At 40.4% G+C, this 17,415-nt stretch overlaps 1 protein-coding gene across 2 annotated transcripts in view; it reads left to right on the forward strand.

Annotated features, from left to right (window-relative positions):
• Nucleotides 1–8,825: 8,825 nt before the first annotated feature.
• The window catches only part of lama5 (laminin, alpha 5), an 82,632-nt gene continuing 74,042 nt past the window's right edge, over nt 8,826–17,415 (forward strand). For both annotated transcript variants that reach the window (XM_066670310.1, XM_066670311.1), the window contains exons 1-2: nt 8,826–9,288; nt 12,522–12,674. In XM_066670310.1, coding sequence (XP_066526407.1) covers nt 9,001–9,288; nt 12,522–12,674 — 441 coding nt within the window. In that variant the 5' untranslated portion in view covers nt 8,826–9,000. The remainder of the gene's footprint in view (nt 9,289–12,521; nt 12,675–17,415) is intronic.

Here is a 17,415-nt window from a genome sequence, read left to right on the forward strand (position 1 = left end):
GTTGTTGTCCACCACCTATGTCACATGCAAGACGCCTATTAGAGTTTCCGAACACCGGTGGGGGTGGGGGCCACGGTCTTTACTCTTTGAATTAGTAAGAAATAACATGTTTTCTGACTATCAGTAAACACAGGTTAGGAACTCAAATTCCACTGTATTTATTTGTTTGACACTTTCATATCACTGGTGCTTAGCCTTTAATGGCAGCCCTTGAATTTTGGAGCTAGATTTTCAGCACGGGCCATAAATAATAACACTCGATCAACCAAAAATAGGAAGCAACCCTGACATAATGCTAGCTACTCTAAAAGTCCAATTCTTTCAGTAATTCTGGTCATCAGTAGGGTTTGCTCGTATTTTTTTGCAGGATTTGATGACAGCCAAAGAACATTAGTTAGGTCAAATATTGCTGATACAATTATACTTCTGCATCCTGCAACATGAGAAAGCCACTCATACTCATCCTAAAGCTATAGGAAAAGACTCATTACTCCAGTAAACACAGTTAAATGCAGGGAGGCTTCATACCCCCAAAACCCAGTGGAGTTAAGCCCAAACCTTGTATTGTCCGGGTTCTAGATAAGCAGTCCAGATTGCTCATCTTAGAGCTCCACTGGCATCAGTAGTCAAAACCTTTTAACAGAACAAATGCTAATAACAGGACTGTGTTCTGGCCATAAATCACTCATGTATTTGTGCTGTGCTGCAGGCAGAGGTACGCCACATGCCTTATCACACCACTCTTTTTTTGTTTGTGTGTGTGTATAAAGAAGCTGGTGCAGACTCTTTGATGTCTGGCAAGAGTAGCAGGTACCTGCATGTTGTGTTTGGTCTTTGTGCTTTCCCCCTCCAATTCTTTCTCAATTCTTTCTCTCTCTGTCTCTCTCTATCTCTGTCCCCCTCCCCATCTTTCTTTTTATCTACCTCTCTCTGTCTATTCTTTTCACCCTTTGCTCCTACTTCTCTCTGTCTCTCTCTCTCTCTCTCTCTCTCTCTCTGCTTCCTCCTTTCTGACTCACCCTCTGTCTCTGATTTTTCTTTCTGCTACCCCTCCCAGCACCCCCTGTTTAGTTCATCTGAAAGGACTCTAAAGCAAAAATGAGGATGAGTAACACAAAGGTGAGTGTCTGCAGGAAGTGAGGATACACTGCTATGCTAATCACACATGCTTGGTTTTGTTTTTATATAAATATCAAGTTTGACTTTGGTGCTCATGTGAGATTAGTGTTTTTCACATGGTGTCATGAACATAGGAATACAAACAAACAGCTCAAAAGGGGCTGTTACAAATAGGATCCTGAAGCATTTTCAACAATCTAGAAAATAAAAGCGTCGCTGCAGGAATTTGACTTATTTCCCATATGTCTTCCGGGCATCTAAGAACACCTTAATTTAATATAGTATATAACACATATGTTGTCTAATATTGTAGATATTTGATCCATATCATCCATACTATTAATAAACACCCTTTGCTTCCACACTGGTGTTCTTTTGTGAAGATGTGAGTGTAAGTAAGTCATTGTAGTAAAAAGGAAATGAAGTTCCCCACTCAAACCTAATTAGAAATTGGGTTTCAAAGCAGTGAGGCAGGTTGCAGGGCTTGTGGGGCTTTTGAGTCTTGGAGAGGGGAAGTGGGGGTCTTTTGTTAGGGGTATAATGTGTTCCTCAGTGCATAAAACACTCTGGCCTCTTTTTTCCTTTTAGCAAAGCACTGCTCACCCTGCTGATGGACTCTCACTGAGGGACCATACACACCACTACAACCAAGAGAGGAAAGATTCTGACCTCAGAAAACAAAGAGAAGGGGCACGAGAGAGAAAGCAGAGTGCCACTATGAGTGAGTGTTGGCCAAACACAATAGTCAACACTATATAGGAAAGAAAATAATGGAGTCCTGTTCATTTTCTGGGTCTTTAACTGATGCATGGTCACATTATTGGAAACCTTGTACACAGTAGGTAGGTCCTCTTTCCTGGTGGACAGTTAACAGCGCAGTCTGTTTGCTGCTGTACATTTAGTTTTCCATAGTTTAGTCCTTCAGTTTTCAGATCCATTAAATCAATCATTGTATTACTTAATCCTTTATGCTTTTGACTGATTCATTCATTCATCACCTGTAACCACACCATTCTTTTTAGGGTCATGGTGCATCTGGAGCCTGCATGGAGTCATTAGGTACAAAGCAGGAACACTTCCTGATCAGGGTACAAGTTCATCACAGGCAGTGTTGGACAAAGTACACAAACATGTACTTGAGTTAAAACGTTCAAGGTACAAATATTACTAAAGTCAAGGCAGAAGTCCTCGTTTTAGGTCTCCACTGGAGTAAACATGCAGGTATTTACCTTAAGTACATGTATGAAAGTAAAAGAACCATGCTAAAGCAATATTATTGTTTATGTATGTAAACTCTTGTTTATTTAATGCATTGTAGGTGAAAAGACTCTAGTGTCACTCTGGGCTCATTCATTCATTCATTCATTCATTCATTAGTAGCCCCCCCCCCCCCACCCTGTTCACATGGTGTGCTTTCTTCTCGTTTCTTTTGTGTTGACATTTCACATTTTTATGCAGATATGAGCCAAAAGGAACAGCAAAATGTAGTTTGAAAAATGACTTTGAAATGTAGTGGAGTTAAACCAAGATAGTCACCCAGAGTGGAAATACTTCAGTAAAGTGCAGATACACGAAAAACTACTTAAATACAATTGTACGAATTACAGTTACTTCATTACAGTCCACCACTGATCACAGGGCACCACACACTTGCACATTCGTACCTATGGCCCATTTTACACAGACACTCCACCTTCCAACATGAATTTTTTTGGACTGTGGGAAGAAAATGTAGGAAACCCACACAGACACAAAGAGACATCAAGCTCCTCTCATACATTCAACCAAAGCAGGGATCATCCCCAGGACCAAAGATCCTGGAGCTTTGTGACTACATTTTTAAATTTTTTCTTTGCTTGTTATATTTAAAATCTCTCAGCTCTGATTTAGATTCTAAACCAAATATAAATGCTGCAGTTGATGCTCAGGTTTGACAAAGTTCCTTAAGCATATGTTCTACATATTTCTCCTCAGCTGAAGAAGTGTTTGGAATGTGTATCAGGTTTTCGTTTTCCCTGCAGTGTGATTTATAATGGTGGGTTGTGTATGGGAGGAGTGCACTGAGTGTGTTCATTCATCAGAGGAAAGGTGTGGAGATGCAGCCAGGGATGACATCATGCTCAGGTCAGTGATGTGTGGAGTGAAGTGTGTGACAGATCCTGCAGGTGTTCTTAACACACTCCAGTTCATGTTGTTACACTGTCATTCTTCCCTCACACCCTTTGTCTTTTGGCTGTTTTAGTCCATCCCTCTGTTTATATTTCATTCATTGTCCTGTCTTTCATCAGTCTGAATATTACTGGACCTCTGGCAGTTATTTTCTCTTTTTTTCCACTACATAAATTTACTCATATCCCATCATCTCTGATTATATCTCCACACTCTCTAAACCTTTAGTTACTGATAATTTGCATGTCATTTAATTCAAGTCCGGGTGACTGTCTGGGTAAGCGGTTATAGATAATGAATGAATGGATTAGTTATGTGATGAACTGTGCCTTTTGTTAAGTTTTTTTCATCTTTTCATATAATAAAACCATCGCACAGGGCAACATGGTGGTGCCAGGTAGTGAATGTTGCTCCCACACAGCTCCAGACCCTCAGCATCTTGAGTTTGATTCATGCTTTAGCTAACGGTCTGCATGAGTTTCCTTGGGGTGCTGCTCCGGTTTCCTCCCATGATCCAAAAATACATGCTGTGTGAAATTAACATCAGGTGTGTCTAAGTGTGTGAGTGACTGGGTGAGTGTGTGATGGACTGGTGTCTGTCCAAGGTGTATTCCTGCCTTGTGGCCATTCCAGGTAGTGGTTACAGAAGATGAATAAATACAACACAGTAGCTTTAAGTTCAACTCACAGTGAAAAAGCTTTGTGTGGCAATAAGTTTTTGGACACATTCTTAATCAGCTTCTGTTCTGAAACACTTTGCGTTTTCCCCACTTTGATCTCTATGCATGGCACTCATTATTAAACGAGCATGATGGATGAAATGGAACATAAAATTAGTCAGAATTGCACTGTGATATAATCAACACTGAAATTATGCAAAAGATCAATTTTGTGTCTTAAATGCCATTCTCTCTCTTTCACTCACTCACTCATTCACTCACACACACACCACAGAGCCCGGGACAGATGAAAGAAAAAGAAGGCCTGTCTACTCTTGTCCACCTGGTCTATCTATGTTTAGTATTTATATAAGTGTGTGCACCATCACTGCCAAATATGATAGACACAACTTCGCTCCCTTACTGCTCCCCTGATCTTATCTTCCCAATCTCTCTGTTACACGCAGCTCAGTGTGTGTAGGCAACAGGGTCTAGCATGATTTATGTTGTCTGTAATTTAACAGGAAGATGTTTGAGTTTTATATTGCCACTGTTGGCTTTGGCGCTTTTGCCAAACCAGTAAATGTTCCTTTGGAAAGTGTCTATTAACGCCCCATTACACTTCCATTTAGCGCATTTATGGAAAAGGGCAGATCCTTGCATCCAGAGTGCTTTACTGTGTAATCATGTTACAGAGATATGGTGATGTAACATTAAGACTCTTATTAATTGTATTATTAGTATTAAGGTTGATTAGTTAGAAACTAATATAGATGGTTCAATAAGTAATATAAACGAAACTGATGTGTAGTTTTAACAGTTATTAGAATGATAAATGGATATCTGCCATTGGTTTCTTGCAGTTTGATAGTTTAAATGATACATTTATAAAGGTTTAGAGATGGTTTACATTTATTTGAACCATTGTTGAATACGTGGTTATTAATTAGTTTGTAAACAGGTTAAAAATCATTAATAATCTTCCGTAACAGTGAAAATGTTGAGGTAATGTATATGTTCAGACCGGAGAATGTGAATTTAGTCATTTCATGTGTTAAGGTGCACCACATTATCATCATTGTCTAAAAGGACATCCCTATCCAAGGTTAATTGATTATACTTGGTGAGTAATGGTTGGAGAGATGTTTAAACTTATCAACAAATATGTGCTGAAACTGACAGAGGTCGACTGATGTAGAAAAAGAAGTAAAGTAATGATATGAGGTTTAAGTGTAAATGGATGGGGGTTCACTATTTGGCAAACAGCAGGTCACTGATGCACTTTCTATGTGTTATAAATTATTATTAATGACTTTAATTGCATTTAGGTGTGAAGGTGTGAGTGTGTGTCACCCTGTGAAGGACTGGCGCCCTCTCCAGGGTGTGTTCCCGCCATGTGCCCAGTGATTCCGGGTAGGCTCTGGACACATAAGCGGTTACAATGAATGAATGAATGATTGTGAGCACAGGTCTTCAGATGTATAATCTTGTTTAAACTTTTTACAGAAGCATGAAATGATAAGTAATGTTTTTGAGTTGCTGCTGTATATAAACCAAAGATCACCATGGTGCTCACTGGCAAATGTGTATAAAGCCCCCCAGCACTGGCCTGTGGAGCAGTGGAACTGTGTTCTCTGGAGTATTAGAGCTTCAGCCAATACTTCTGCAATGAGCTGGACTGGAGTTTGCAATCTAAAGCTACTCATCCACCCTCAGTACCTCACCTGACTAATGATCTTGAGGCTTAATGCCATTAAGACCTTTTGGACGTTTAAGTACCACAGTGTTCCAGTAAAAACTAATAGAGATTAGTATCTTGTGTGCTTATGATAACTTCATGAAGGTCTCTGGGCTCTGAGTGTGCGCTTATATGAGCCTGTTGGAAACTCTAGGCCTTGTCTACGCCACGCAAGGCCCCACAATGAAATTTACTAGAAGAGCTGGAGTTGAGCTTAATTGTTGGGGCATTTCCACAGCAACCAGTGACCTATTTGTAGCCCCCCAATAGAGCTCCTTGGTGATCAGGAAGTCACATTGGTGCAAAACTCAATGAAGTACACTAATGAACTAACATGCCCCCCCCTCCAACACACACACACACACACACACTCTCTCTCTCTCTCTCTGTCTCCCTGTCTCTCTCCTTCTCTCTCAGTCTTTTGAATTCACTTGCATCCCCTTTTAAACAAATATTTGACAACTTTACTCCACTTCCTCTGCTTTCATTCACGGTGATCTGCAGGCCCCTTCTTTCCTCCTTCATCTTGTGCTGTGTGGAATGTTTTGTCATTCATAAGCGAATGAGAGTTTGGTAGAGTTAGCAGACTGACTCCAGACTTCTGAAGTTAAACAGAGCGATGACCTCTGGTTGCTGCAATCGAACTCGCGCGAGGACGGAGGTCAGAAGTCAACACGTGGTGGGGAGATGAATGTGTACAGAAAGTAAATACATGTCAAACAGGCATGAGTCCACAGGCTGCAGGGGTGTAGTGGGGTCTGTCCAAAGTTTTGAAAAAGAGACACATTCTCATACTTATGTTCATGGAGTTTGCCACATTTAAAAAGGAGAAGATCACATCTCTGCAGCTCCCTTCTGTGAGAGGTCTGTGAGTTCTTGACTGAAGTGCTTTCATTTCACATCGATTGCATTTACATTTGACTGGGGCAGAAATATCACTAACTTGACTTGCAAGTGTGGCATCCTTTGACAGTGGCAGTTTAAAGACACTGAGTCTTCTGTGTCTTGTGTCTTTTTTAATGAGCAGATGTTTTTTTCTTACCACTGGTGATTTTTGCGTGTGTGTGTTGTTCCGAGCCCAGGTAGTCAGAGGGACGCCTGCTCCAGGTGGGCAGATTATGAAAAAAACACCTGCTTGCTCTCCCTCTCTCTCTCTTCTTTGCTCTCTCAATCCCTCTCCCTCCCTCCAACACTTTGTTCTCTGGAGCGCTGCCATTTAATTAAGCCTCAGGTGCTCCAGTGTGGGAAATGAGAGCCTGTGTGGTTCTATAATGTGTGGAGGAATGTCTGTGTGGCTGGTGTGTAACTGTGTGAGAAAAAGGGAGAGAGAGAGGGGTGAACCTTTGCTTGTAAACGTTTGGGTTACATTAGAGAATGGGCAAACCATAACTGAAACGACTGCAAAGGAATCCAGCACTTCTGCTATAAAACATTTCTACTTGCTTTATACTAACAAGATGTGATGTTTATGAAACTGAGCAGTTCATATGGCTCTGCTTTTATCTACTCAGTCTCTTCAGTTTGTCGAAACCATATACCTGACACCACAAAGATGTCAGAAGTTTTTCTATTCTGAGGCAAACTCCAACATAATAGTCTGTTTAATCTCGTTTGTAAGCCTGTAATTCTTACATCAGGATTCCAGTGTCTTTTTGGGTTTTGGTTACTGTCTGTGTTTAATTTCCATGCTCTTCGACTAAATATAGGGTTATCCAGAATTGACTGTGTTTATTATTTGTCTTAACGAAGAGACTCAGGTTTTAAATGTTATTCTTTTTTTCTCTGGAGCTCCATTGTTCTGTGAACACCAGCAGTTTCTCTGTTTGTATTTGAATGGCTCAGTAACAGCACTTAACAGCCCCATGTCCTTTTAGACCCATAAATTTAACTTGTCTGCCCGGACCCATTTAAAAAAAAAAAAAACTCTTGTTTTGTCACTTATTTTCCTGTGATTTTGCCCTTCCTTATGCAAATGAAATATAAGAAATCTTCACAGAAATATCTCCAGAAAATAAATAACTTGTACATAATGACTTGTCTTGGATTTTTGCCACACTACTGTAAGTACATTGGTAATTCAAGTAGAATATGGTACTATTATGGTTCATTACAGTTGTTGGTTTCAGCCAAATTCCACTGTGACCACTGAGGCATGTTTCCACTAACAGTGACAGACTCCTGTTATGGAGCTGTGGAAGTAAAATATGTCCTCTACCCATTCCTGCATTATATTGTAGAGCCTTTGGAGTAGTTTTATTTGTTTGAGCTTGATTTTATGTGCGGGAAAAGCTGAAGGATTTTTGAAAAAACACTCTGACTCATAGCCAGATCAGCCATTTAAGACCAGGGTTTAAAACCTGAACTTTTACTGGTATCAGAGGTGGGCAAAGTAGCCTACAACAATGGACATATTTGGGACTCCTATATGTAATGCTTTAAGCAGAAGTGAAAGTCGTATAGAATGAGTGAAATGTTAAAAACATCACTTTACACATCGTTTTTTTTTTTTTTTTTTTGATAGACAAATTACTGGAGTAAGTAGGTTTAGGAACAACATATATACACTATATTGCCAAAAATTCTTCCAGGTTCCAGTGAAAGGAGCTTATAATTCTGCAGCATACCAAGAGATTTTGGACAATTTCATGCTGCCAACTTTGTGGGACCAATTTGGGGATGGCCCCTACCTGTTCCAACTTGACTGTGCACAAAGCAAGGTCCATAAAGACATGGATGAGTGAGTCTGGTGTGAGAGAACTTGACTGGCCTGTACAGTCCTGACCTCAGCCCGATATAACATCTTTGTGATGAAATAGAGCAGACTGTGAGCCAGGCCTTCTCTAACATCAGTGTCTGACCCAATCAAAGGTGTTTCTGGAAGAATGGTCAAAGTTCCCATAAACACAAAATGTATTTAAAAGACCGTTGGAAGAACCTGTAGACTGTATACAAACATCCTTCCCTCAGTACCAAAGTAATATGTATGAACTCGACATGACGCCCAGCTCCACCAATCAGAGGCGTTGTAAGGAGTGCTAGACCACCTCATTGGTTTCGTGTGTTTGTGTGTGAGCGTGAGCGAGCGAGCGAACGAGAGCGAGAGAGAGAGAGAGAGAGACGCTCTCATTCTGAAACTCAGAAGTGAGGTTTGCGTTATCTGAAGCGATACATAGTTACTGTTACAAGAGCCGTGTCCGCCCTGGTCCCCCATGTCCAGTCTGACTCTCCGCTGGACTCTGTAGTGCGGTTAGTGTAGTTTTCTCTCATTTCCCTTCTCTCGCTGTTGGACGCTGAGGCTCTGCTCCACAGGTGAAGATGGCGAGAGCGGCGAGCGAAGGAAGAAGCTCTGTGCGCTTCAGGGATAAACTCTGTCGGACTCTGCTGTTGGTTGTGCTCCATGTTTGCGGTTTAACGGGGCAGGAGCTGCCCGCCAACGGCGTGAACGGCTTCAGCCTCCACCCGCCCTACTTCAACCTAGCCGAGGGCACGAAAATCACCGCCACCGCCACCTGCGGAGAGGACGAGAGCGAGCGGCCGGTGCAGGAGCTGTACTGCAAACTGGTCGGGGGTCCAGTGTCCGGAGACCCCAGCCAGACCATCCAGGTGAGACACTGAGGAGAAACTAAAGCGCTGACGTATAATTCACTACCAGAGTGTGTTGTAAAGTCCATCTAAATGTTCACAGAGGGTGTAAACCATTTCTAAAATGAGGTAACTTTGCTGCTTTTTGAGAACGAAGTAAACTTTAGTCGCTGTCTCCAAAATGGCAGCTTCACAGTTGAAAAGAAAACATTTTTTTTTTTAAATAAGGCAACTGGATTTTATTCCATTTTAGTTGGACCGGTTCTGTCGGTCAGTTCAGCATGAAATTATCACTAAATATGAAAGTCACGTTGTAATTCACAGAATTGTGAGAAGAGTGGAAATACTGAAAAACCACTTTTCACAAACTTTGAAAAATTAATAATTGGCGTTTTTAAAGTCCACTTACCCACATATCTATCCTGTAGGACATTAACAGACACGTTCACCTTAAAATTATGAGTGAACACATTTAAGAACATAGGTCAGTTACATACACCAATCTTAAAGACACAGTCTGTTATTCTAAAGCTTTTAAAAGGACTAATGTAAAAATGAAACTATGCTGGTTGTTGGTTCATAAACATACAACAATGTCATAAGCTGATTTAAGGGGTGCACAATTTAAATGAAAAAAAAAATGGTGGATGTGTCCTTTAAATATAAGCTCCATTTCATTCCATGATGAACACTGCTGAATTAATACCCGCAGTGTTGAATTTACAATGTTCTGTGTCCAGTTTTGTCATTTGTATTTTAAAAGATTTCGTTTGGGTGCTGTGCACAGTAAACGTTGCAGAGCCTGCATGAAACGCCTAGCTTTGTAGGAAACACCTGTTTAATGTGAGCAGCTTAAAGCAGGACCAGGCTGCTGTATTTGATTGGGTTGGTAGGATTAGACTCACTGGAGTGGACTAGGACCACCATTGAGGTGGGGATACTCAGCATGCAGGACTCAGCTTGTTGGCGAGTGAGTGAGATGTGTAAACTTTGTGAACTGTAAATTGCATGCCTAGTGTAGCATTACTTCTGATACACCCCACTCCCTCAGGCCAAGGAATTTCTGGCATCTGTGTAGGGTGGCCACTCAGCTCCTGGTGGCCTCCAGCACAGTTTGGTGATTTGCCTCTTTATACTCACTTTCTGATTCGCTTCATCAAAGTGTGTCAGACTTAACCCCCACCCACTGCTGCACCTCCACCTCTAATATTAAGCATTGTGAAGCTAATTGGTCCCTAATTCCTGAAAGACCAAATACATCTCCTTACCAAGTATCTCATATTGTTCAATTAGAGATTGTAGTTCATCCGTTTCTCTGCATAAATGAGACCTCATTTTACTTTTTCAATGGTCAGGACCCCAGCAGGACAATCACTGGGCAAGTATTGCAGTAACACTGACTTGATAGTGCGTCTTGTTCTGCATCACTTCTGTGTTAACATTTGCTTTTCAACAGCATAGTATCAGCTCGGTGCACTTTTCCCTGGTCGTTTTTCCACTAGCACAGCCCCTTCATGAAATGTAGCCAGTGATTTCACAAAACCCCGTCTCTAACAGGAATTGTAGGCTTTGAAAACCACAACAGCTGCAGCTCTAATGTTAGGTGCTGTTTACTCATTGTGTATTTGCGTGTTGTTGTTATTTTTTTGGGACTCAGCACGGCCAAATCCCAGTTAAATACAAATGTAATTGCTGCTGTAACTAGGAGATTTTACAAGTGGATAGTTTGTGCTGGATGTCTGCAAGTCTCTCTGACCAATCAACATTCTGGAAAGTTTGCAAATCATGTTTAGTACCTACTCAGCTCGCTTTGTACCATCGAGAGCAGGGACTAAAAAGGTGCCTGGTTCTAGGTACTAGATTTCCTAATGGAAAAGCAAAAGTGCAGAGCTGAGTAGGGAAAAGCCCCAATTTGTGGAAAAGTGCCAAATGATTAATCCAAATAAAGACATTGATGAATATAGTAAAGCAATGCAAAAATGCAGAGGGAATAAAACAGATGTAGTACATCTATGTAATTGTAGAACTACAAATGAGAACCTATGTAGTAAGTGGAACTGGTAAATGGCTGACAATGCGTATAGGTTATAAGGTAAGTTACCTCATAATATAGTGGCCAATGAATGTATGTATATATGTTATAACACATTCTGGGTGTTATTAATCATTTTATCCAGCCTAATACCTCTATCCTGTTCAGGAACTGCTATGAAGCATGACCAGTCATGTGTAGTTGTACTTAGCTAGCAGTTAATTAAACATTTATATGGTCAGAGTGAAAAGAAGTAGAAGAAAATATGGAGAGTCAGAAGTCACCCTTGAGCCCTGAACCTAGAGGACCTAGACAGGCCAGAGATATTTGACTTTATCTTTTTCAGCCTTGTCAGTATGCTCAAGTTCAAGCTAAATCTGATTTTTAGATTTTATCTGCATTGCAAGTGACTAGATCCAGTTTGCAGTCATGCAGGTGTGAGTACTCTGAGGGAGGGAAGGCAAGAAACTTTGCAGCACAAATGACTTAAAAAAAAAAACTAAGTAAATAAAATCTGATTTGGGTGTTCAAGCTGAGTGTGAAGATATGTGATCGTTCATTTGATCAGCTCCACTTAGAAGCACTTTGTAGTTCTACAATTACAGCCTGTAGTCCATCTTCATTCCTTAGGACCTCCACATGACCTCACAAAGCAGTTATTGTTTGTAAATTGTGGATAAATCTCAGTGCTGCAGTGACACTGATGTTGTGGTGGGGTACTAGTGTGTGTCGCACTGGTACGAGTGGATCAGACACAGCAGTGCTGTTGGAGTTTTTCAAAAAACCCGGACTGAGAATAGTCCACCAGCCAACAGTGTCCTGTGGGCTCCTCCTGTGTCCAACGATGAAGGACTAGAGGTTGACCAACACAAACTGTGCAGTATTAGATGAGCTACTGTCTCTGACATTACATCTACACGGTGGAGCAATGAGGTAGGTGCGTCTAACAGAGTTGACAGTGATTGGAGAAAGTGTTTAAAACTCCAGCAACACTGCTGTGTCTGATCCACTCGTACCAGCACAACACACACTGACACACACAACCACAATGTCAGTGTCACTGCATCACTGAGAATGCGGTGGTCTTGTGTGGGTCCTGACCATTGAAGAACAATGTGAAATATGGCTAATAAAACATGCAGAGACACAGATGTATTTGCTGTCTGTATTTGTAGAAAGGTAGAAACACTGAACTGATTGTGCAACTGTATTGTGTTTTCAGGGTCAGTACTGTGACACATGTAACTCAGCGGACATTAACAGAGCTCACCCCATCACTAACGCCATTGATGGCACTGAGCGCTGGTGGCAGAGTCCTCCTCTCTCACGCAGTGCGGAATACAACCAGGTTAACGTCACCCTGGACCTGGGACAGGTACAACTTCCTCACTACACTTCACTCCCTCACCCATGTCTGCCTCTCTCTCTCTCTCTCTCTCTCTCTCTCTCCCTCCCATTCACAAACACGTTCTCTGTGTGTCCCTGTTTCTTTCTCTTTGTGTTGCAATCATAATGAGACAGATGCTACCTGATACTGGAGACAAATCCAGGCACTTGTTTGCATTGCACTGAAGTCTAGAATTTCAAGGGTGGACCTCATATTGAATCTGATCCAGTGTTTATTTCATAACCTTACCACTGTATCTACAGTAAGGGTTCACAAGGTTCCCGTTTGAGGAAATGTTCATTAGAAAAAAGCTGCAGACTAATGGGAATGTAAAGATCTTCTCCCACACTCTGTTCATGTCCAACATTCCTGCATCACTCCCTATGGCCTTTACCAAAACACTCCACAACCTATAGGACTGCAGAGAGCTAGCAATCAACAGGGAGTGAGAGACGAGGTGGGAAAGTAGAGAGATGGATGTTATTTATGTGTATTGTGTGACATTGTGCAGCTGACCTTCAACAAAAGATGAGTTTCCTTTTGACTTCAAAGGGACTGCGGATTTCATGGGATCAGAGGGAGCTAGCTTTGTGATGGCAGGTGACTTAGGGAAGCTTTTAAATGCTGAAGTTCTGTATTAGACTTACTTTCAAGGAATTGAAGTGTTAGTCTGAATGCAGCATGTATGTTCCAGTGTTAATGTTTTGGTTATTTAAAGGTGCAGTTATACATTTTCTGTAATTGTTCTTCATCCTTTTGTAAACAGCCATTACTTTGACCCGTAATTCTGGCACAAAGTTGTCAGTGCTCTTTTAACAGCCTCATAAATCGGAGATCTTGAACTGATGTGTGGAAATGTAAACAAGACAAAACATACCAGCTTTTGGGACATTTTGACTTTGGAAAACTATTGTCTACAATAAAAACCAGTGTCTACAGAATTATGCCAGATTCAGAGGTTTGATATACACACTACAAATATGAAATCATTCATACTACATTTCCAATAATAATGGTGATAATAAATAGGGGCATTTGGATGATCTAACATACTCGGTACAGTTGTGGAAGATGATGCCTTTTGTCAGATGTAAAATGATCTCATCTGCAGCACAGGATGAAAGAAGAGTAATTGTTCTTGGCTGCAGCGTGAGTATTGTCACTGGGTAGTTGTAATTTAGTAATAACTCATAATGTAATAATAATGAACACCCATTCTGGAGTCGTATTGTGTTTGTCAGCTTTGTCCACTTTAAATGGCCTGCCAGGGCCTTGCTTTTATAAATAAAAGAGATTAAGAGATTGATGTGTAGATTTACATTGTTTTGAGTTTTAAAGCCTGTTGTTTGTGAATGAAGCGGCTAAGACGTCCCATTGGGGTTTTTTTGGTCATGTCACAGTAACTAATAATGACATCTATCCCTGAGCTCAGAAAGATTAAAGAAAGATAAAGAAAGATTCAGTCTGGACTGCTTTTTAATGAAGAAATATTTAGGTTGGCTGTTCAGAAAGGGTAGGTAAATGTCAGGGAATGATAAAACGTAGGATTTGGGCACTTTAACATTTCCACTCTCTCTCTCTGTCTCTCTCTCTCTCTCTCTATATCACTCTCTCATCCTTGCTCACTGTCTCTCTCCCACTCATTCACTCACTCGCTGAATGGAGGCAGGGGGCTGTGACCGCCTTTGTGCAGAGCTCTTTCATGTGGGAGGTGTTTTTTCAGTGTCAGTTAAACCAGCTTGTTAAAAAGCAATACAAGGGCCATCATTTGTGGCTGATTGAGCAAATCAGAGAGAGATGGAGAGAGAGAGAGAGAGAGTGTTCCCTTTATAATTCAGTAGTGTCTCTCATCTAGAAAGTTTGTCAATCTGTTAGGCTGCAGTTTGCATGGAGGGGGGATGGGGCCTGGAGTTTGTGCTTATACATTTTCTCTGTGTGTGTGTGTGTGTGTGTGGCAGAGACAATGGGGTCCTCTTGACCCTCAAAGCAGGAGAAGGGGATTGGAATGTTTCAAAGCTTGTTAATCTGATCTCTGCCTCAACCTGCTCTGGGACGCAGCCCAAATTACCCCCTTGCCTTCACACTACCTGCATCTCTCTCTCTCTCTCTCTCTCTATTTGAACTCTCTGTTTCTTTTGCCCTCCGCCCTTTCTTCTGTGTAAATGACGCCAAATGTCCATCCACTTAAGATGCCCTTGTCCCAAAGATTTGTGCCAAATGCTCACCTGCTGTTTAAACCACACACGCACAATCTCTGCCAATGACTCTAACTAGTAAAGGAATGGTACAGTAGAAAAACAAAATGTTCACTCACCCCCTCTGCATCTGTCTCACTGAGAAGTTTGTTGTGTATATATTTTACTTCTCGAATCCAGCAGGATCTGAGCTATGTGTCTAAGGTCTAATGAGGGTAACACACATTAGAAGTCCATTGTGTCTTAAAGATTACATCCAAAAACTGTTAGTTTCTCCTGATTTGCAGTTTGTGCTCTTATTTCCTGTTCGCCAAATTGTTATGTTTATATGAGAGGGCTGGACAACAGTTCAATAGCAATATATATATAAACTGTTTCAATAACAATGATATCATTTTATTGTTCTGGGCAGTTTTTCCTGTGGCTTTTAAGTTGTTTATAATGAAATCGGAATAATATCGTATCAACTGAAATTTAGAAAATATCGTGATATAATTTTGGGCATTTGATCCGGCACTATATGAGAAGGGCCGATGGATAGATGTACAACTTCTATCACTGGTTTTAATACCAGATGCATGAATGAATTCTTTCAGTGTACTGAAATGTAATAATAATAATAATGTGTATATTCATAAAACTCAGAAACCAAGGCAAAAATACATTTCAGTGAAAATTTACGAGTAAAGATTTTAAGGCTGTGCCATATTGTGTTGTTTGCGATTTATATAAAATGATATTAAATGATAAAAAAATGATAAATGATAAAAATATGCACACACTACATTTACTGCACTGTGGTTGTGTGGTAGATTGTTTATACAAAATCAGAACCTTGGTAAATTACTGTTGTTAACAAAATAAGCAAATGTTTACTGATTTCTTTTGTCACTTTTTTATATTTGAATATTTGAAATGGTTACATTTGTAGTAAAATAAAACTTTTTAATAAATAAAACCATTTAGTGCTATTAATATATATTAACTATAGTTTATTTAATATTAATATAACATTCATTTTGTTGCATTAGTGTGTTCTTGAAATTAATAAAATTATTTTTCAGTGTTTTGTTGATATCACCAAGAATATCGTTATCGCCAAAACACACTGAAATATCGTGATATTATTTCAGGGCCATATCACCCACCCCTAACTGATTTATATCTTTTAGATTGTATATGGCAATTAATTGTGCTTAATATGAGCACGACTATGCCCTTAGAAGTACAAAATGGACATTTAATGTGTTGGAAGGATTTCCCTGCTCTCTCCCCCACATGGACCCATTTTAAACACCAAAGCAAATTTACTTTCAAACTATCCATCCTAAAATGATATGTTTTCGTTCTTTATTCCAAAGGGAATGTTATGACTTTTCCTTGTGCCCTTTAACTGAGCATGATGCAGGTGGATAATGCTGGAATTGAGAGTGCACTTATGTGCATGCATGCATCTGCTTAGTTTCTGACTCTGCTCTTAACTAAAGTGCCCCATTGTATACCATGTGCAGAGCCAGGCATGGTGCCAGCCCAGCCATGGAACCTGGTTTCCTGCCATTGAGAGAGAGACTTCGTTCTCTCTGGCTGTTGGGAAAGCAGTAGGCTTTGTAAATGCTTCTGCTTCCTCTCATTTTCTCTCAGTGTTATTCAGTAGCACTAACACAGTCCTGATTTTCATCTGGTCTTTTTCCAGATTCCCCTGTGGGATGCTAAGCTAGATTTGTACCATTATATTGATAAAAATATTACAAAATGGCATTGATTGATAACCAACTGTAATGGGTAGCCGTTTTCTCCCTTTAAGATGGGTGTTGCACTTTTGACATTTTCCATTTTTTTAACATAACAAACACACACACACACACAAAAGCATGGCAACAATGGAAAAGACGTTTGTTTTTTGCTGAACATGAGTGTCAACTTCTGTTGGTATTGGTAGAAAAAAATGTATATACTTTTTAATAAAAAATCTCCACACAATGTGATATCAGTTATAAATAATTAATGTTATCTGCTCCTATAACTTACTACTAATACATAAATACTACGCATGTCACTTTTTACTAGTGGATACTGTCTAAAATAAAAGCTTCAGTTATTTCTCTCGCTCTCTCTCTCTTCTATGAGTCAGTTCTTCCGCTCCCCCTTTTCTGTTTAAACTGAAACTGTATTCTTTGTGTGACACAGCGCAAGCTTTTCTTTCCCAACTGTGTACTGCTTTCTGCTTTTAATGGTGTTTACTGAGCAGGAAAATATGCCCTGTTTGTAGAATACAGTGACTATGAGAGCGAGAGAGAGAGGGGGGGGGGAGGTTTCTCATATAGTTTCCTGTCAGTACAGTGTCACCCATCTAGCTCATCAGACTGGAATTTTTGTTTCTTGAGATGATACAATTTTAAAACAGAACAGGGATACAAACCTTCTGTCTGACTGAGTGAGTGTGACTGACAGAGTGTGTTTCAGGGAACCTCAGGCAGTGTGCATGGCTGATCTCCATCCCTCACTGTAGTGATAGACCATGACAAACTATGCTT

This window comes from Hoplias malabaricus, chromosome 5 (genome assembly GCF_029633855.1).
Source record: "Hoplias malabaricus isolate fHopMal1 chromosome 5, fHopMal1.hap1, whole genome shotgun sequence".
In the NCBI taxonomy this organism is placed as follows: Eukaryota; Metazoa; Chordata; class Actinopteri; order Characiformes; family Erythrinidae; genus Hoplias; species Hoplias malabaricus.